This window comes from Lineus longissimus, chromosome 8, assembly GCF_910592395.1.
Source record: "Lineus longissimus chromosome 8, tnLinLong1.2, whole genome shotgun sequence".
NCBI lineage: Eukaryota > Metazoa > Nemertea > Pilidiophora > Heteronemertea > Lineidae > Lineus > Lineus longissimus.
The window spans coordinates 11,333,247-11,355,046 of NC_088315.1; the positions used below are offsets into that span (position 1 = coordinate 11,333,247).

Consider the following 21,800-nt stretch of genomic DNA (forward strand, 5'->3'; position numbering starts at 1 on the left):
ATCACCTTCTGATAACCATAGATATATGGACAACAGAATCTGACTGAATTTACTTATCAATCGCCCTGGAAAATTAGTTTTTCAAACTTGCCGAGCTGCATACAGGCCTCCTATGATCTGATGCTGGCCTGCCTTGAGAAAGGAGTAACAAAACGAATTGAAGCGCTGAGTACTAAAACAAAACAAAAAGTCACACTAAATGTGAAATTGAGTCAAAACCATCTTAATATCAAGTCCCTTGTCGGAAAAAATCTCCTCAACCATTGTAAATTATGAACCTACCATATTCTGAACAAGATACCACCATACTGAATTCAGCGTTTATGCCATGGTGATTTCAGAATTTACCATGCTCACCATGGTGAGAGATTTTACTGTCCCAATTCACCATGGTGGACTGTGTTTGATATGGAACATGAACTGTGGATTTACCATGGTGAAAAAGGACCCGCATTTTCCTGTTAGGGTATGCCATGGGCGATCTGTTGAGTAGTAAAACAACACACTCACGTCAGGCAACCCCCAGTATTGCGTGTTGAAGTAGACGGGTGAAATATAGATTTATGAGTAAGGACAAGGCTGAGCACTAGGAAACGTTTGTGATGTGTATTTGGATATTCTGGTAAATATATTCATAACCACCAGTGTGTTTCATTACCCCAACCTCTACATCCGGATGGGGACTACTTAGCAATTCAAAACGGCTGCACAATAAGTGCACCGCGTTCCGGAAGTGGGGGAGCTTACTGACCCCTGGGAATAGAGGTTGCCATTACCGCCAAGGCTCAACTCGAAAACAAGGCATTCTCTGCTAACACCATAGGGTACATTTCAATTAAAAGTGTTGGCAATTACAATATAAGGCTAGTGATTAAATTGTGATCGGACCTTATCGTCCAAAAATTTTATATACTGATCTCTGGATGTGATCTCTCCAACCTCTATTGTCATCGGTCAATGGAAGGGGGGGGGTATGAGACCACACATCCAAGACATGAGCAATGCAGGGCGTGGCATATGCCCCGTGAGCACATTGAGTTGGTGTATTAGGAAAGTAAAGTGTTTTTCAGACAACCCCGGGCAGCTGGTGTCATAGCTGACTGGGTTTAGTTGACATCGTGAAAGAGTCATTGGTCTGTAATGCCCGCTGTACACGTTATCATTTTCGGACGGCCCGACGGACGGACGGACGGGACAAACGGACATCGGTAAAACATAATGCCTCCGTAATGCATTACAATTTGGCGGGGGCATGAAAATGTATTTGATCAGAAAAATGGTTCTCCTCGAAATTGACGGAAACTGATTTCAAGCACACCGCCCTGGTGGCCATATTGATAATCAGAACCAGCCTGTTTTCGAAAGGAACCTTCCTCTAGTCACCCCCAATGTACATACCAAAAATGAATTAGATCTGACAAAAGGTTCTCCTCAAAATTGACGGAAACCGATTTCAAGCATGCCGCCCTGGTGGCCATATTGACAATTGGGACGAGCCTGTTTTCAAAAGGAACCTTCCTCTAGTCAACCCCAACGTACATACCAAAAATAAATTTGATTGGACAAACAGTTCTCCTCGAAATCGACGGAAACCAATTTCAAGCACCCCGCCCTGGAGGCCATAATGAGAATCAGAATAAGCCCGTTTTCGAAAGGAACCTTCCCTCAGTAAAGGTCAAACCACAGAAAAAGTTTCGTGGTTATCGCTAAAAGCGTTCTCCTTAAAATGAGCAGAAACGAAAAAGTTTACAGACGCCTGACACCTCATGTCTGACGGACATCGGTAAAACATAATGCCTCTGCAATGCTTTACGCATTGGCGGGGGCATAAAAATTATTTCATGAATGCATTTTTCCAGTCAAAGCGAGGCATTTTCTGTCGTCTGCTCACGGAAACAAAAGAAGTGAAAGTTTTATTTCCTTCAAACAGCAAAGAGCTCCAGCAATGGGACCATACAACCCGAAATGGGACCGTACATCCAACCAAAAACCAAACATTTCTGAGCACTTGGCTACGGCCTTATTCGGGAAAGTACATTTGACCTGTCGGCTTAAGACACAATTTAGAATAAAATGTCCTAGGCACATTGCGCTCACCTGGGAATCATTTAGTTGCAGATGAAATGACATAAGGAGGTTAAATTGACTTTTAGATATGACAAAATGAGGCACTGTCAATGATACTTTTAGAGTTTGACCTCTCTAAACTTGATAAGCTTGGTCACAATTGACCTGAATTGAGTCAACAGATGCCCAATAGGTTTCTCCATATAAAATTTGAAGAATCTCAGACAAATAGTAGCGAAAAATGTCATTGTTCTAGCTCTCAGTGTTCATGAGATATTGATAAAATAAGGTTTTCAAAATGGCTGCCTGGAGACCAGAAAGTAGGTCAAATGGCAATGATTTTTTGTGTCAAGTCATGTTGTCATAAGATGTACTCACACCAAGTTTCAACTTACTAGACTCAAGAGTGAGCAAACTTGCCCCTATCGTTGACAGATTGGACGGCCGAATGGACGGATGTGCTCTGCGAGGAGAGTGGACGGACAGACCCACCGACCGACGGAAGACGGACAAGACGTGATAAGATAAGCTCACCTATATGAGCTAATGAAATGGCCAGGGCCATTGTGCTCACCTCATGTGGAGGAAAGATGGATAAAGAGCATGGTATTGTGTCATGTAGTGTTAGGTTTGATGTAGGTCCAAGCAATTACAATTTCCCCAAAATGGCCAATTTACAGTACATTCGACCTCTGTGACCTTGAAAAGTAGGTCAAATCAAAGAAGACCCGGGTGACACATTGAATGGTTGTTAGAATTAGATGTACCTATGATATAAAATTGGTGCCAATCGGGCAAGTCATTACTAGGAATAATGGCATTTTGAAGAATTTAGGATTTGGCCCCCTCCCTGGAGGCCAAACGGCAAATCAGATCGCACCAAACTTCGGTACCTGAGATCACCTGACCAAGGGGTACATGTGTACTTAATTTGTGATCAATAGTCATTGCAGTTAAGAAACGTGCCATAGTTACGGCCTGACGGCGAATTTACGCCATTTGACCTCTGTGACCTTGACAAGAAGGTCAAATTAAAAACCTGTGTGACATATACTGTATGGTGGTTAGATGTACCCATGATATCAAATTGGTGGCAATCGGGCAAGAAGTTAAGGAATAATCACATTTTTAAGGTTTTTGGATTTTGCCCCCTGGTGGTCAAGTGGTGAATCATATTGGACCAAACTTTGGTCCCTGAGATCACCTGACTAAGGGGTAAATGTGTACCAAATTTGGTATCAATAGTCATTGCAGTTTAGAAACGTGCCATCGTTACATCCTAACGGCCAATTTACACCATTTGACCTCTGCGACCTTGAAAAGGAGGTCAAATCAAAAACCCGGAGGATATATGATGCACCTTTGCTAGAAGTACCTACCATATTTTTTTCAAAATTTCCCGACTACTATTAAGGGAGATATTGCATATTTTCACTTTTAACGTTTGGCCCCCTGGTGGCCAAACCATGAAACGAATCGGACCGAAACTTGGTCTCCAAGGTGTCATTACATAAGGGTACATGTGTACCAAGTTTCAACTCAATAGCTCTAACAGTTACGAAACGTGCCCTGCTAACGGACGACGGACGACGACGACGACGACGACGACGACGGACGACGGACGCCACGGTATGGGATAAGCTCACCTCTGCTAAGAGGTGAGCTAAAAATGAGCGAAATACGTTTGAGTGCTGAAAACACACTAGCCAAGTGATTATCATTGAAAATGCGGTGCTAAAACAACGCAAGTCCAGGGGTATCACAGAGCTGCCCTTTTTTGTCAGAATCCAGTGTTTTCTTTTTTCTACATATTCTTTATATCATTTAGTGTGAGGTTTGCCACAGTAAGGTCAACAACTCTAAATGCCAGATAAAAACTTTAAAAATCTAACCATTGAGCTCCAAAACTGCACAACTTCAGATTCTGTTACATCCACTTTGTTCTTTGAAGATTTAAAATAATGTAAATATTAAGGGGTTCAAACAATAGCAGGAAAGATCAGGTAACCACTGCATATCATACTGAAGCATTGCATACCCCTCTTTAGAAATTAAAAGGTTTTTTTACAAAAGTGGACTTGTGCAGGTTTTAGTACTCAGTGCTTCAATTTGAAAATGAAATAGAGTTCTGTGCAGATGTCTCTCCTCATTATTATTCACAGACAGGCACAGTGACTCTTGCATCTTTGTCAAAAGTCACCAAAGGAGAGGCAGTGATTCTGTCGACTGTAGAAAAAACAATCCTTCCCAACCCAAAAAAACAAACATTTGCAGTCAAGGCATTTCTAAGTAATGAGCCGCCAACCAAAATTTAAGGAGGTTGCTGTAACAGCCTCATTTTACAAATAACCAGTTTTTCAAAAATAATATTTCTTTAATCACTCCCCAATGGGTCACAGAAAATTGATAGCAATCAAATCTCCCAAAACGTGACTGTACAGTTAAAAGTCAAACAAAATTCAAGACTGTTAACCCAGTGACCATGTTTTAGAAAATGTTTTGAATCTCATTTTACATACCTCCTTCCATGTAGTGCTTATTGTCTGCCGATGTCCGGACTTGAGAGATCTCTCCATATAGGTGTAGACCCCGTCTATACGTCTAATAACTTCATATGCAGGGGATGCCGTCAGGTCCTCACCTGTCCCTGATTTGCAGCAGAAGAAATGCCATCTCGGCAGCATCGCCAGAGTGGCTTCCTTGACATCATCCCGATGTGCTCTACGAGATGCTCCAGACACAGATTTTCCGATATTCTTTAATGTGTGCAAAAAACCTTTACTGTCCTCCGGTGGAAGATTCATCAAGCCATCGAACAGGTCTAGCCGATCCCCTGAAAATAGAATTGGCACATGGCAAAGCATTTTAGAGGACCTTGCACAAATATTTTGATGGAAATGATCGGAAGCCAACCATGGTGGTTTGGAGTTTTAAGTCACCATATAGGATATAGCTATGGTACTTATTTCTTTCTAAGTACAATTCAGAATGCTGTCAATGATATATACTGGTAGTAATGTTATCAAATTACATGTATATGATAAAACTCATATAATTCTAATAAACCTGAGAACTAAACAAATTCCAGTTGGCATGGGAATGTTCCTCACTTTTAAGTGCTGCTCATGAGAATTTGACGGCAATGACGATGGTTTAAGCCCTGTTCTGGTGATCATTTGGCTCATGAAGGTAGCAAGATGCAGTACGTAATGCTTTATAGTATTCAGAGAATATGTTTAGGTTGTTTAGCATAAATTGATTTCACTCGATGGATGAATCACAACTCCAAAATAATGATAATAAGAAGAATTCGTGCGTACTAGGAAGAGAATGAACCACCCTACAGATTATTCAGACGGGATAGCTTACCATTTTGCCGATTCATTTGGAAGTCTCGATTGGCACTATGTTGCTGATCTTTGCCAAAGCCATGAAGCCATTCCAAAACGTGATGTGGCTTTTTCTCTTCAGACTGATGAACAAACACATACTTGTACTGCACTTGACCCTGCACAGTTTCCGGGATCTCGACAACAAGTTCAAACAGAACGTATCCTTCATTCTCCCTGAAACAGGCATTTTTTAAATGATTTTGACCCTGCACAAATTCACTGCCATACAGTACCGTCAATGCCCGACCTGAATTCTGTCACAGCATCACATTGGAATGTTTCTTACATTGTAATTATGTGTATAGACTGTAAAGACAATCAGATCAAATCAAACTTCCATCTACAAGGTAAATCGACAAGCGTAATTACAGGCTTGTGTAAACCAATTGGCATTTGCCAATTGACCTCGACTCATTCTCCAAAGCAGATGTAATAGGCAAGCATATTCTCTATGCCAGTAAAGTGGTGTCTGCTGCACGTGTATTGCATGTATGATGTACACAAATGTATGCAACCAATCAGATTTTTTTAAGTTGGGGGAAATTGTTTTTTATTGGACTTTGGAATATATCATAGAGACATTCAAGATGATTTGATGTCATGATCATCACCAAGTCCCTAATAAACACTAAAAAGGGCAAGATGTATTTTTCCAAGACTGAATGGGGAATTTAAGGGTGACGAATCCTTTTTTCTCTTGCGCACATGATCTTAGGTATTGAACAACGTATTTTAACCACTAGCAGACAACATCCTTTCACAAATGTGGATGGGTTTAAGAAATCATCAGGCGTACTTTTTTAGATGTTTAAAAAATACCACCGTGCTGAGTCGCACATAACACCCCTCGGCCCGAGACTAAGTAGCGGTAGGTGATAAGTTGACGAGTGAGTAATGCTGATAACAATGCATTTGCAGATGCGTATTGAAGAAGATATGCTTTTTGTGTGCAGCATTAAGCCATAAGTGTTGACAGACAGATTGACAGACGACCCAACAGACAGACAGACGCCGAAGAGCACGACAACATCCCTCGGCCATGCCGCTGGCAGAGAAGAAAAAATTATAAATTACGGCTCATGATGCCCACCCAATATATAAAGTTATGGCAATCTTTCAAAGGCAAAGCAATTTCATGGCTATTCAAAGCCTATCTGATACATACTCTATTTCCTTCATCCTATGCTGGTCACTTCGATCAGATGATCCAACAAGATGGCTATGGTTAAATCTTATACAAACGGAATCCTTTGAACGGTTGTAAACGAAATCTTTGTGAAGAACGACATGGAAGTGCACCTGACAATTTCGAGAATTTGCTGTGCCATGAGACTTCGGATGAGGCTGCTTCTCCTGATTTTTCCTTATAAGTAAATGAAAAATAAGAAACATAGTTTTACTACAAACTATATGTATATAGCACTGTGACAAACTTCAATATCAATGGGAAAAGTAAAAGTACAGCCCGGATCACATCCTAGTTATTTTGTACAAAATACAGCTGACCCGTTAGAGACCATGAGGTCAATCACTACAGACCAATATTTGCACAAAAAAATTGCCATGTGAAACAAATCGGTCATATAAAGCAGACGTTTAAGGGCAAACATCAAGGCATCAAGAATAAGAGGTTTTTACACTCTGCGTTTTTGACGGTCTATGACTTATCCATTTTTCATACACGTCCTTAACACAAGAGCGAATCTGTTCGGTGAGTTTTGCCCGTATGTCCACACGTTCGTTCAGCTAGAAGTGATTCATTCAAGGGCAGGCCGCCACGGGAAGTCAAACAACACGTACAAGATGGCCTAACATACTAGACTAAGAACCTATAGCTAGACTCCAGGATATTCATCGTACGTCAAATATGAAGTGGGATATAGCCAAAAATATAATTTGGTGGGTATCTTGTTATATGACTCGCACTACACTCCATTGCACATGACCCAATCACAGCTACTTGATTGGTCCATCCTTAATTAGAACATACGTCTTGTGCATCCAACATCGCAAGGATCAGAAAATGGTGTCGTAAGTACAGACCACACTGTGTGTTTTTGTTTTTTGAATAGGCCTTTAGGCCTGTACTCACTGACCCGTTTTTATGCATTGGCAACCAGAGGCCCAAGGTCCTGGTGCTCAGCCGAAATAAATTGGATCAATTTACACAACATAGAAAGTACCTGGTAGGTCACTATCAACCTTGATTTTGTTTATATATTATTGAGATACCTGTATCATGTAAAAAGACTCTTCGAAAAATAATGACACAACGTACCACTATCAGTGAAATTTAAGAGTTTGAGCCTGGGATCACCTTGAAAAGTAGGTCACCTATCAAAACCTGGGGGATATGTAATAGAGAATTATTAGATACACCAACCATAAAAATATAGTCATTCAAGCAGCAGCCAAAGGCATTGAGATGGCAAAAACGTTATATCCAAGATGGCCGCCTACCAAATTAGTAAAAAAAAGAAAATGTAAGATGCAAAGGTAAAAAGAAAAGTAGGTCAAATCAAAAACCTGTATGGTATATGTGATGTATCCTTGCTAGGAGAACCTACCATAAACATTTTATCAAAAACGAGTCACTTATAAGAGAGATATCACACTTTTTAGGTTTCCACTTTTGGCCCCCTGGTGGCCATGTCAAGAATGAGATTGGACTGCAATTCAGTGTCAGAGATCACCTGGCCTGTGGGGGGGGGGGGGGGGGGGGTCCTGTGTTTTCATGTTTGTTGTTGATTTCATCTGATCAATTCATGATTTGATCCAATAGGTAGGGCTTCTGATCAAATGGTATGCCTGACAATACAGGGAGGAAAGCACAGTTCATCATTAAACTAGCCCCATCCAATGCTAGCCTCCTCTTCACCCTGCTCTTCCCGGCTTGATTGCAGAATCCCTGACAAATGCTTCAAAGAGAGGTTTTTGTAAGGGTTAGCCATAGAACCTTTTGGTAGTGACAACCTTTTTGGGGGAATTTGTCAGGGATTCTTCAATTGAGCCCAGTTCCCAATTCTGATTGCTTGCTCGATGACAATTAAGATGGCACAGGGAAAACATTTGATACACTCGGCATTTACCTGCCAAGCCCCGTTTCACATGGCCAACCGTATACGTTGCCTTTCCCCGTTCCAGGACATTCCATAACATTATAGTCAAAGTAGACAATAACACATAACATTGCCTTCAAAGAAATACTGTTACTTTCATTCTTACCACATCACCACAGGCCAAGACACACTGACTGGTAAGATCTTTCTCCTGCTGGTAAAATAGGCTCTTAGCCACAGCTCTGTGGGGAGCACGGGTATTTGCTAGTGATCTAATAATGCACGTCGTTTCTACGCTTCAGTCGTTATTTTTGCAACATCATTTGGCCCGAACACTTGGCACGCCGTATCAAGAACAGGGTTTTTTTTGTCGCTTCGCGCTAGTAGGAACACATTTATGGTATTCAATGGATACCATTGTTGGCACTAATTGCGTTGTTGATAACACAACATTGAACGTTACGTAAAAACGTGACAGTGAGTTCAGGCCTTTAATCCTCTCTGCCCGTTTAAACGCAACACTTAAAATACAGCTATCCACAACGTCTGTGTAAACAAAGTACAAAACATTGTCCTGATTGAATTCAGGTTCAACCCAGATCATTTTTGCACTCACCAGAGTAGTAGGCTCCGCGTTAATAATTGAGGAAAGAAGTACTCTAAGAAATTAATGTGTGTTCTCAGTGTCAAGTTGGGCTGCCACCTATGCAATCAGAAGGTAGTTCCGATCTGATATTGCCAATTAAAGCACTTTCTGCCGTGATAATGTTTGGCCCAAAATATGGAGTCGAGTTAACCTTTAAGAAGGGGTTCACAAACACAAATTGAATAACAACATATAATTAGCAACATGTTGTGGTAACCAGAGAAATGGTAAACGGGAAAAAGGGTTAAATAAATATCATGTGAGCATTTTTATGAACAAACATTTACCCTTCAGCTTTTCTTCCAGAGGGGGCAATGATGCAAGACAACGTGGCAGATACCAAACATAGCCCGTTCATAGGGACCCGCCACGTCACTTGTACACTGAAGGGATAGAAACATGTTCACAACGAAACCAAATGTATAAATCTGGGGGATTTCTTTCCCTCGAGGAGAACCCCGGAGAACACTGTAGAATCTAGAAAAAGAGCCAAGGAGTGTAAACGTAGAAGGAAGAAATCAAGAGAATCAAGAAGGAAACCATTGGTAGTCAATTCGAGCAGTTTCCCAAAACAATATTACAGAATTACCAAACATTTTGATGGACATTGAGCCTTATAATGTATGTTCACCAGCGTGGATTTTGGGATCCAGTGAACATGCTGAGCCCTGACACGGCGGACGGATAAATTAAGACAATGAAATGGCCAGGGCCATTGTGCTCACCTCATGTGGAGGAAAGATGGATAAAGAGCATGGTATTGTGTCATGTAGTGTTAGGTTTGATGTAGGTCCAAGCAATCACAATTTCCCCAAAATGGCCAATTTACAGTACATTCGACCTCTGTGACCTTGAAAAGTAGGTCAAATCAAAGAAGACCCGGGTGACACATTGAATGGTTGTTAGAATTAGATGTACCTATGTTATAAAATTGGTGCCAATCGGGCAAGTCATTACTAGGAATAATGGCATTTTGAAGAATTTAGGATTTGGCCCCCTCCCTGGAGGCCAAACGGCAAATCAGATCGCACCAAACTTCGGTACCTAAGATCACCTGACCAAGGGGTACATGTGTACTTAATTTTATGATCAATAGTCATTGCAGTTAAGAAACGTGCCATAGTTACGGCCTGACGGCGAATTTACGCCATTTGACCTCTGTGACCTTGACAAGAAGGTCAAATTAAAAACCTGTGTGACATATACTGTATGGTGGTTAGATGTACCCATGATATCAAATTGGTGGCAATCGGGCAAGAAGTTAAGGAATAATCACATTTTTAAGGTTTTTGGATTTTGCCCCCTGGTGGTCAAGTGGTGAATCATATTGGACCAAACTTCGGTCCCTGAGATCACCTGACTAAGGGGTAAATGTGTACCAAATTTGGTATCAATAGTCATTGCAGTTTAGAAACGTGCCATCGTTACATCCTAACGGCCAATTTACACCATTTGACCTCTGTGACCTTGAAAAGGAGGTCAAATCAAAAACCCGGAGGATATATGATGCACCTTTGCTAGAAGTACCTACCATATTTTTTTCAAAATTTCCCGACTACTATTAAGGGAGATATTGCATATTTTCACTTTTAACGTTTAGCCCCCTGGTGGCCAAACCATGAAACGAATCGGACCGAAACTTGGTCTCCAAGGTGTCATTACATAAGGGTACATGTGTACCAAGTTTCAACTCAATAGCTCTAACAGTTACGAAACGTGCCCTGCTAACGGACGACGGACGACGACGACGACGACGACGACGACGACGACGACGACGACGACGACGGACGACGGACGCCACGGTATGGGATAAGCTCACCTCTGCTAAGAGGTGAGCTAAAAACTACCCAAAATATCAATTTGGTAGTTCTGGTCTCCACTTACGCTGGTACCCCATTCCACATTTGAACGTTATTACAACATTGGATAGATGAAGTGTTGATGATGTCACAAATTTAAATGTGCCACGTTTTAGCATGCGGCAGAGGGGCATATCAATCAATAAAAAAAAAAGTTTTTTCGGTGTCGTGTATACACAGATCATTTTTCGAACGTAGATCCGAAGTGGATGTGATTTTGATCCAAAAGCATTGCTAGTCTGTGATTAATCAGCATTTTGGGTAAATAACGTCACAGCATGTAGAATCCCAGGTGAATGTCATCAGGCAGCTGAAGTACCAGCACTCAGAAAGCGAAGAGGTGGAAGGTGACTAAAGACATTACATACCACAAATATGTCCAAGGACATTGTGCTCTGACGGAGCTACGAAAGAGAGCCGTAAAATGTTTGTAGAGAGTGACTGTAGAGCTGTACCCGCTAATCGGGGTGCCAGATGGCTCTACCAGTGTTCTCCACAGAATATTCACGCATATTCTTTGCTTTCCAGCACCATGAGCACGAATGTAGTGCAATAAATATGTGCTTCCAGGTACAGAACACACAATAGTGGTCCTAAATGTACATTGTTTAGTTAGCCAAGGTTAGCCAGAGCTCGCCCTTGATTTATTCAATGAAGGTGACCTAGTCTGTCTTAAAATGGCTCTATCTATCACCGCTGTCAATATTTCAGGTATCTGCAGAGGCACTCAGGACATGGACTTAGAAGTGTCATGCCCAGTTTCCCGTCGCTAAAGGGTGTTTGCGCTGACAAGTGCACTAAGCCTTTTAGCAGTTCAATTGTCAATGCTTGATTGCGACGCATGGGGTTGTAAATCTGAAATTTTGATATGATATTCCGGACAGTCGGGCAAGTAAATGGTGAAAAGTAAACTGGTAGTTGACCACGGAAATTTTTTGATAATCGACAAATTACACAGACATTGATATTTTCACTCTTTTCAGCCAACTGGCAGAAAAATCTCAAAACACCAAATTATTGCCAAATTATCAAAATTCAAAATTGATCTGTAGACTTGCCACAGCAAATTTTTTTTCAATACCTCTCCAAGTATGTACTTGATAGTTAAAAACACACTCGTGTGTAATTGATAGGTCTCGACCCTCCAACCTATGAATATTCATTGGTGGTATTGTCTCAAATGGAGGCAAGACCACCATTAATTTTTTAAGCCTTTTAGCAGTTCAATTGTCAATGTTCGACCGCGACGCATCAAATACTGCGTGGGGTTGTGAATCTGAAATTTTAATATGATATTCCGGTGGCAGCCGTCTTGGACTTTGACACGTTTTTATAGGGTTCTTACTAATGTCTATATAAACACAGATGTGGCATCTTGGATTTTGAGGTGGTGATCTACTCTTCGATTGGGTTCTTACTATAAATGCCTATTTAATGCACCCACACACCAAATTTGGCATTGATACGTGGCTGACTTCTCTTCTCAAAATATTGAGCTCACACGCATCCTCCCAAGATTTCAATATGTAAGGCGGCAACCATCTTGAATTTTGACGTGGTGACCTACTTTTCGATAGGATTATTACTTATGACTATACGTACCAACACACCAAATATCGCTTTGATACATCATTTACTTCTCTAGATCGGTCCACAAATGCACTCGCAAGATTTCAACAGGTAAGGTAGCAGCCGTCTTGCATTTTGACAAAAGGATATTTCATGCCCACCCTTTCGTTCTGCTGAGTGACCGGGGACAAAAAGCTGCTCGAGTACAGTCGTCCATATAAAGCCCTTTGCCCAAGACATTCATCAAAGATTATTCTTTACTGACTGTTGTCAGTTGGGCTTGTGTTCTGGATCTTTATGTGCCTCTGGTCTGATATTGGCATTTTAAGTACTGGGAGTGGGGAGCTAACATGCCTAATATGTGTAGGCTTTTTGGAAACGGGACCTATCACTGGTCTCAGCGCATTGTGAAAAATAGCATACTGCTTGTATAATCAATCTACTGGAGGCTATGGTGTAGCATTTTTAAAAGTCTCCGGATAGAGTGTTCCGGGGACAATGGGGTCTATTTATATTTGTCAGGGTTGATTGTCAGCAGTCGCTATCGAATCATACCTTAATCTAGCACTGACTTTAGGGTTGGCCACTTTCTCCAGGGGATATTTACAACAGCTGCACTGGAATCGTCAGGATTATTGCTCTCATGTAACTAGGTCATATTATGGGGTGCCAATAGGTAATAGGTAATGGGTAATTTCCTAGTCTTAATAATGGGAAAAGTGCCACTCTTAGTGTAATTTTAGAGTTTGACTTCTTCTACCTTGATAAGTAGGTCCCACTAACCTTATTTTCTGTCAACATATAAAGATGCCTAATAGGTGTCTGCAAAATCACTCTGAGAAATTGACAAAACATCATAATCAGTGAAATATTGTCGACATATCAAAGTGGAAGTCTGGGACAAATAATGACTTAACATGCCACTATTGGAGGAATTTAAGAGTTTTACCTCTGCGACCTTGGAAATGAGGTCAAGTTTAAATTATGTTAGCCCAATATTCAGTTCTTCAGATTAATTGTTAGCATTCATTTGAAGATCAGACAGTGACAGTTTGTTAATATATGACCCCCACTCAGGCTTTTATGACATTTGACCCACTCAAACCTAAAAGGTAGGTCACATTGACCTCAATTTTGGTCATCATGTAGAGATGCCTAATGAGTGTCTACAAGCCAATTTGAAGAGTCCATGTCAAATACTATTAAAGAAATGTGTCAGTTTTTGGTGAAATTTTAGAGCTTGATCTCTGTGACCTAGAAGAGTAGGTCAAATCGAAAAACCTGTGTGATGTGTGATGTATCCTTGTTACATGAACCCACAATAGATATTTCGTCCCACTAGCTAAAACCATGAACAAAATGGCAAACAAGAGGCCCAAGGGCCTGGCGCTCAGCTGGATGACCTAATAACATAGGACTGAGGGTGTAAAGTAGTAAATATCGGCTTTATACTACTGTTTGAAGGTCAAGAGAACACGTCATACCACTAAAATTTCCAATGCAGAGCTGCCAGCTGGATGAAATATGATTGAACTAATCAGCCATGGTATGTAAATATTACAGGAGGCAACGGAATATATCCCTAGTTCAGTATGTTGTATCGGTAGCTTTACAGAAAAGAAGTGTCAGAGAGGATGAGACTTCTCCATGGACAACTGTGGTATGTCCAGGCTGGGTTGTACAGCACAAGGATACAAAATGCTGTCTGTAATTGAGAGGTATCCTGATTTAACAGAGGTCAAAATAAATAGAAATGACCAGTTTGGGACTAACACCACTGTCTTTTTTTTAATAAGGTAAAGATTACAGGAGTCAACAAAATTAATTTTATTGAGAGAAATTGACCTGTCCTGCAGGTGGTTGGAATTTACAATACAAAAGGTCATGACATTGTGCTCTACTGCGTATCCCTAGTGAGTCGATCTATCCTTGGCGCAGACAGGTTCAAATTGGCTACATCTTGAACAGATTGAATTGCGATGAAAATCTAATGCAATAAAGGAGCAATATCGAAGAGACAAATTAATCAAACCAATTGTCCACAGACTCGGACCCTGAAATGGCGTGATGTATGCGTGCATATAAAAGTATATCAATTGGTCCGATAGAGATGATGAGGCAATGTCAATATGCCTTGTTCCTTAGTCAGCAATATGCCCCTTTTTATACGGAGAAGAAGGAGAACCCAGATAGGCCTTCACATGTCGGCTTCCAAATGGCTCGAACCAACTGTACTATCACTACTATAAATTTAAAATGCGTGCTCCTCCTACATGTAGCAATGTCTCGGCCAAAAAGGCACTTAGTCGACAGGCAAGCTAGAAGTTCAGTACCGTGAGGAGCTCCTTGGTAAGGCCATGTCAGGTTCCGCACGCCTCTTCATATACATCAAGTATTGAAAGCTGTGGTGAGCACATAAAAAGACCATGGTCACCTTAATTTGAAAATCCCTTCATAATCAAGGGCTACCTCTGACTAAAACGGTAGATGCGAAATGCAATCACCTACAGTACCCGCCTCGTTTTGAAAATAGATTCTTGGGATTTCCTCCAGATGAAACATGGCGGCCAATTCAGAAGTGGCGGGCCTGTTTGATGAGTTTGTTTCGAGCCATTTCCGCATCGCAAACTCATGCGAGAGAGCGAAAGAGATACTGTGCTCTTTTGAAACGTTGACATTCCTAAGTATTGACAATCATGTCATATTTAGGTCGAAAGAAGAGGTTGCGGCTGTATCCGAATCAGTATCACCGATACCGTCTGTTTCTCCTCAACCATCTGATTCTTCTTCCGTGACAAACGAAAACAGTGATTGTGAAGTTGAAGTGTTGCCTCAAATTCCATTAAAGACTTACCCGAAGAGGACGACTGTCTCAAAATGTGTGGAGTACCTTTCAACACTGAAGAATATGGTGTATGACGTTACTGATGAGGAGGACTTGAACAATTTCCAGGCAGTGCTCCAAGAATAACTCGATCGCCTGAAGGCTGGTTGTGATATTGATTCTGGCTTGACTGTGCTAAATTCTTCAAAACAGACCACCAAAAAAAACCCATCCAAAAGCTGGCAACCACCAAACTACCAAACATCCCATCAGCTTTGAAAAAAAATAAATTTTCAGGGCGCGTAGGTAAAAGGGCAAATCTGATGAAGACGAACTTTCAAGTCAATGTGCCAGTGGACTTAAAAATACCTCGAAAAAGAAAATGAAATGGCCAGGGCCATTGTGCTCACCTCATGTGGAGGAAAGATGGATAAAGAGCATGGTATTGTGTCATGTAGTGTTAGGTTTGATGTAGGTCCAAGCAATTACAATTTCCCCAAAATGGCCAATTTACAGTACATTCGACCTCTGTGACCTTGAAAAGTAGGTCAAATCAAAGAAGACCCGGGTGACACATTGAATGGTTGTTAGAATTAGATGTACCTATGATATAAAATTGGTGCCAATCGGGCAAGTCATTACTAGGAATAATGGCATTTTGAAGAATTTAGGATTTGGCCCCCTCCCTGGAGGCCAAATGGCAAATCAGATCGCACCAAACTTCGGTACCTGAGATCACCTGACCAAGGGGTACATGTGTACTTAATTTGTGATCAATAGTCATTGCAGTTAAGAAACGTGCCATAGTTACGGCCTGACGGCGAATTTACGCCATTTGACCTCTGTGACCTTGACAAGAAGGTCAAATTAAAAACCTGTGTGACATATACTGTATGGTGGTTAGATGTACCCATGATATCAAATTGGTGGCAATCAGGCAAGAAGTTAAGGAATAATCACATTTTTAAGGTTTTTGGATTTTGCCCCCTGGTGGTCAAGTGGTGAATCATATTGGACCAAACTTCGGTCCCTGAGATCACCTGACTAAGGGGTAAATGTGTACCAAATTTGGTATCAATAGTCATTGCAGTTTAGAAACGTGCCATCGTTACATCCTAACGGCCAATTTACACCATTTGACCTCTGTGACCTTGAAAAGGAGGTCAAATCAAAAACCCGGAGGATATATGATGCACCTTTGCTAGAAGTACCTACCATATTTTTTTCAAAATTTCCCGACTACTATTAAGGGAGATATTGCATATTTTCACTTTTAACGTTTGGCCCCCTGGTGGCCAAACCATGAAACGAATCGGACCGAAACTTGGTCTCCAAGGTGTCATTACATAAGGGTACATGTCTACTAAGTTTCAACTCAATAGCTCTAACAGTTACGAAACGTGCCCTGCTAACGGACGACGGACGACGACGACGACGACGACGACGACGACGACGACGACGACGACGACGACGACGACGACGGACGACGGACGCCACGGTATGGGATAAGCTCACCTCTGCTAAGAGGTGAGCTAAAAAACGGACAATGCATCGTCAAAACGCGTGTGTGATTGCGCAGGAAGTCACGAGATGCCGCTCACACCAGCTATGCCCTCCATGTCATCTGTGTCATTAGAGACACCCGTATCCTCCAAGCCATCCGTGTCGCCCAACGAATTCGTCTCGTCTGAGCCATCCATGTTCTCCAAGTTATCTGTCCCCTTCAAATCCAAGCCATCCGAACCCTCAAAGCAATCTGAGTCACAAGTGTTTGCCAAGCCAACTGTGTTCTCCAAGCCAAACGTGTCCGCAAAGCCATCAGTGCCAGCCGTGCACTCTTTGAACAAAACTGTTGTGAAAATTGCTCCTCACAGTATCACTTCACTTCAGCTACACTCGCTTTGTTCTGAACTCCCAAAAGGGAAACTTCTGGCACTGAAAGCAATGGACCCAGTCTTCAGGGAAGGTTGGCTATATGACGAAATACTCAATGCCTATTTCAATTGCTTGTGTCGTGAAAACCAGAACTTACTATATATCTCCTCTTGTTCAATGCTCGTCATTGAAAAAGGTTCCAGTATTGGTTCATTGTTCACGGAAGAGAAAGAAAACTTGGCGGGAAAAACTCTCATCATTGCGCCGTGGAATTCTAGTGGTGGTCACTGGGTGATGGTGTGTCTTGACATTGTGAATAGGGTGGTCATTTATATGGATCCATCCCAAAAAATTGTTGATGGAACAACAGGTGTTAATAGTGTGAAAGCCATCATTGCCCTAAGAATGATGGCCAGGGTGGCCAAAGAGAAGTTTGGCATACAGAGTGTGGCACTGTCATGTCCTCCGCACTCCACGCAGAGTGACGGTTCTAGTTGTGGTGTGTATGTGTGCTGGTTTGCCCACCAATTAGGCTTGCAATGGTCTGTTACACAGCATCTAGACCAGCGTCAGTTCAGAGGACTAATTCTTGAGAAGATCAGGAAATATAATGTATTGTAAAGTTATTGCGCAGTTCCAATATTGGTTTTCGTTGTTCATGACACCTTGGATTCATTGCATTTTTATCAGTGATTGTTGTAATCAGTTCTTCCAGGATAATACTAGAGAGTTCTTTTGATTCTGTACTCTGTCAACGAATATTAGTAACTAGTTTTGTATAAAACTATGTTGTCCTTATGAATATATGTATTGAATTTTGCATTCTCGAAGGTGTAAGAACTGCATTACATGTAATCAATATTGTGCCTCAGTTGTGTCTTTCTCATTGGACACTGTTCTTGCCTGGAGCTTGAAATAAAAAGGTATCTCACAATATTATTCATGTTATTGTCAGTTCAACTTCTTTCCAGGGCAAGAAAATATTGTCCCTGCCCTGTCATCTTGAGGTGCCAATCTAATCTCCCTTGCAACACAGAAACTTGGGACTGTTTATAACGGTGTTGGAACTAGTGTTACGTGGAACAACCAACCCAGTATTCTAGTATAATTGAAAGATTTTGGCACCTAAAGATAAACTAGAAAAAAATGTTTTTGCCCTGCAGCATCCTGAGGAAATCAGTAGGCCTACGGGCTGTTACTCCCCCCTAGTCCAAGGAGGAGGACAAGAAGAACACCTGAACTCGGCGACCCAGGATTGCCCTAGCTGGAGCTAAAAGAGCTACATTAACTGAACTTCACTCATTAATCCTCAATTGATCTGGTACCATGATCTTGCACCTTGGATGATGCTTGAATTACTGGACAGTGCTGGACGCAGACGTCGTACCCACCCCCACCCCCACCCCCTGCCAGGTCCCTACCAACCTGGACCAACCTACATGTCCTAGTAACCTCTGAAGGTAAAAGGGGCGTGGCACATTAGAAATATCTATCTGCTAATAGCTGATTTGAGCCATGGGATTTATGTTCAGGGTTCCCTCCAGGTGCTCTGGTTTCCCCCTACACTACCCGAGGTCCCTCTGCACTAGATTGGGGATTAAAAAATTATCAGAAAAAAATTGACAACAAATGGCAGAGAGTAACTCTCATTTATGTGGAGAAATGACAAACTAATGTTATTACTCTCTATAAATACAGATCAAGCAAACACGTGTCAAAAGTTAAAAATAAATTATCCCATCGGAAAACCCTCAGCCCAAGAATAGATTAGTGACGTCATTGAGTTAATTTCAAAACGAGGCGGGTCCTGTAGGTGATTGCATTTAGCATCGTCCGACTAAAACAGCACCCATAAACAATTGACCACCAATTTGACCCCAGCTCCTAACTGCGGGAAAACCCAAGTCCAGCAACCAAAAGTACCAAAATACATTTTTGTTTACATTTGAACTGCACACATGCGTTTGTTTACAATTTCATTTCCCGCGAAATCTCGAAAATCAGGTGACCTGCAATCGTGGATTGAAAATAACATTAACCTGGGTTCAGCAGGTCAGCAGGTATACCGGCTGTTCCAATCATCCCCCAACAGCCAGCTGTTCAAAAGGTGATGTTATTCACCCCACAGGGAGTGCAGGTAATTGATTAAGCCCCTGCATAACTTAACACTATAACAGCAATGGCTTGGCTTCTGTGGTAAGGAGAATTGACAGTTTTTTACGGGAGTAACATTATTGTGTTGCTTAAAACGTCTACTTTTTACTCATGTAAGAATCGTAGTACTAATAATAACTTCAACTTATTTTCCGGTTATGATAACACAACACGCATCTTTATGATCATGATCTTTCTCAAACTAACTGAATGACCTAATCGCCTTGGACGCACAACCACATATCAATCCGCCCCGACGATCAACAACAAAGTTTTCGTGCTTTTAGCTGTCAACATCAATGGCTATTATATACTCCTGCAGAATAGTAGAATTAATAGAACTAATTTCCGAAGTTTCCAATAGTTTGAACACAAATCAGAACATCACCCATCAGCTGGACTCAGATCTGCATAAATTACGATAAATAATGAGGTCGTCGCTTCAATTTCGCAAAGAAAGTGGACTCCATTCGAAGGTTGTTTTGACTAAATTCCGTTGAACTCATCGTTATGAGGGCATTTGAACACATTCTCGTTGATCTTTTCTATAAACGTGTGAAGTTTCGTACCAAAATACATTACCGTAAAGGCTTCAATAAGAAAATTTGTCACTTACAAATCATCGCTCCGGTAGAAATAAAAAGGTCGCCGCCATTTTCTTGATGATAGTTCGCCAGGTACCCTCGGCGGGAAATTTAAAGCGGGGTCATCCGGGGTCAAACAACAGTTTTGCTCACTACCGCCAAATGGTGATATAAATCCACACTAATCTATTTTATATCAAAACTTCTGTATCATGAAGACCTTTTCAACTTTATTTCAAGTTTTTATCTGCTGGAATAGAGCGTCAAAAAATTCTTTTTTCATTTCCGCATTTTGCCCCCTGGGGAGCTGAATTTGAGTCGAATCGCCCAAATTTTTTTCCGTAAGCAACCTTTTCTGCGGTGTTTATAAGCAAGACTAGATTGGAAGTGCCTCGGTTGCATAATTACAAAATGCCCAACTTTGTCTACAGATGGCTGGATGGAAGGATGGAAGGACGGACACCAATCGAATAGCTATTTGACTAGCTCCGCTGACTTTGTCAGCTGAGCTAAAAACGGATTTTCAAGATGGCCGCCTGGAGACCAGAAAGTAGGTCGAATTGCGAAAAACAAAATTTATCCAGGCACATTGCCCAAAGCTACCATCGCCCCAGTGGTTACGAAATGTGCTCCACACAACGGATGACGATGTACGCCGATAGACGACAACAGACGACAAAGGACACCATGTATAAACTCCCCGCAGGTCAGCTAAAAAGTTTATGCCAAATAGTAAGGAAATGTGCCACCTTTCAGTGAAATTTAAGAGATTGAGGTCTGTGACCTTAAAAATTAGGTCAAATCAAAAACCTGTGTGATGTGATGTTTCCTTATTACATGAAATTACCACAAATGTGTTTTGTTGCTCTAGTGATAACACAGTGACTGCCTTTTGAGGCGCGCGATCGCGCCCGCGCACCATCGCGCCCGCGCACCATCGCGCGCCTCAATTTTTTTTAGGTGAATGAAACATCGCGCGCCTGCCCTTTAAAATGCATTAAAAAATCGTGCGCCTAAAAAATGATTGCGACGCAGTGGAAAGTGATGCTAATTACACAGGGGTCAGTAAGTCAGACATTTCAATTATCGAACTATTTTTGTGCTAAAGACTAGGCCATGATAGACAGAAATTATAGAAACCGGACGCGACTGCCGCAGGTGCACGAGCCGAAATTATATACTCAAGAGAAGACATACTATACCGGTACTCCGACGTAAATCTCGCAGTTCTGGAAATATCTTTGCGGTAGTCTCGCGCGTACCGGATATAACCCATCAAGCTTTTCTCCTTCAGAGAAATACTGCGTTGCGCTCAAGTGCCTTATAAGGCTGTGAACAAAATTAACGTTCGACCAATGAGAAAGCCACATTACCCTGCATACGAGGTTGGACGCGTGATCACTTAGTGACAAGTAAAAATAGAATCAGACCACATGTTTCTATATGTCAGAATGCTGCCGTTTGCGCTGTAGTACACGTGTGTTGTCCAAATTTTCGATTTCAAGCAAGTTTAAGGCCAACCTCGTGTCCACCAGACTAACGTTGTCGATGGATACCAGAAGAAAAGTTGGTTGGTGGTAAAAAAAACAGTGCACCTAGGATTTTATGGTGCACTGAAAACCATGCACCTGGCTTTTTCAAAAGGCAGTCACTGATAACAGTTAGCTTCAAAATGTTGAAAAACGTTTTTTCAAGATAGCCGCCTGGAGACCAGAAAGTAGGTCAAATTGTAAAAACGAAAATAGCACTACCATCAGGCTATTAAGTCAGC

The 21,800-nt window shown here is 41.6% G+C and overlaps 1 protein-coding gene across 4 annotated transcripts in view; it reads right to left on the minus strand.

Annotated features, from left to right (window-relative positions):
• LOC135492916 (E3 ubiquitin-protein ligase RNF213-like) overlaps positions 1-21,800 on the minus strand; it is a 201,034-nt gene that overhangs the window by 115,505 nt on the left and 63,729 nt on the right. For all 4 annotated transcript variants that reach the window (XM_064779643.1, XM_064779642.1, XM_064779645.1 and 1 more), the window contains 3 exons: positions 6,625-6,822; positions 5,437-5,633; positions 4,587-4,900 (listed from right to left, as the gene is read on the minus strand). In XM_064779643.1, coding sequence (XP_064635713.1) covers positions 4,587-4,900; positions 5,437-5,633; positions 6,625-6,822 — 709 coding nt within the window. The remainder of the gene's footprint in view (positions 1-4,586; positions 4,901-5,436; positions 5,634-6,624; positions 6,823-21,800) is intronic.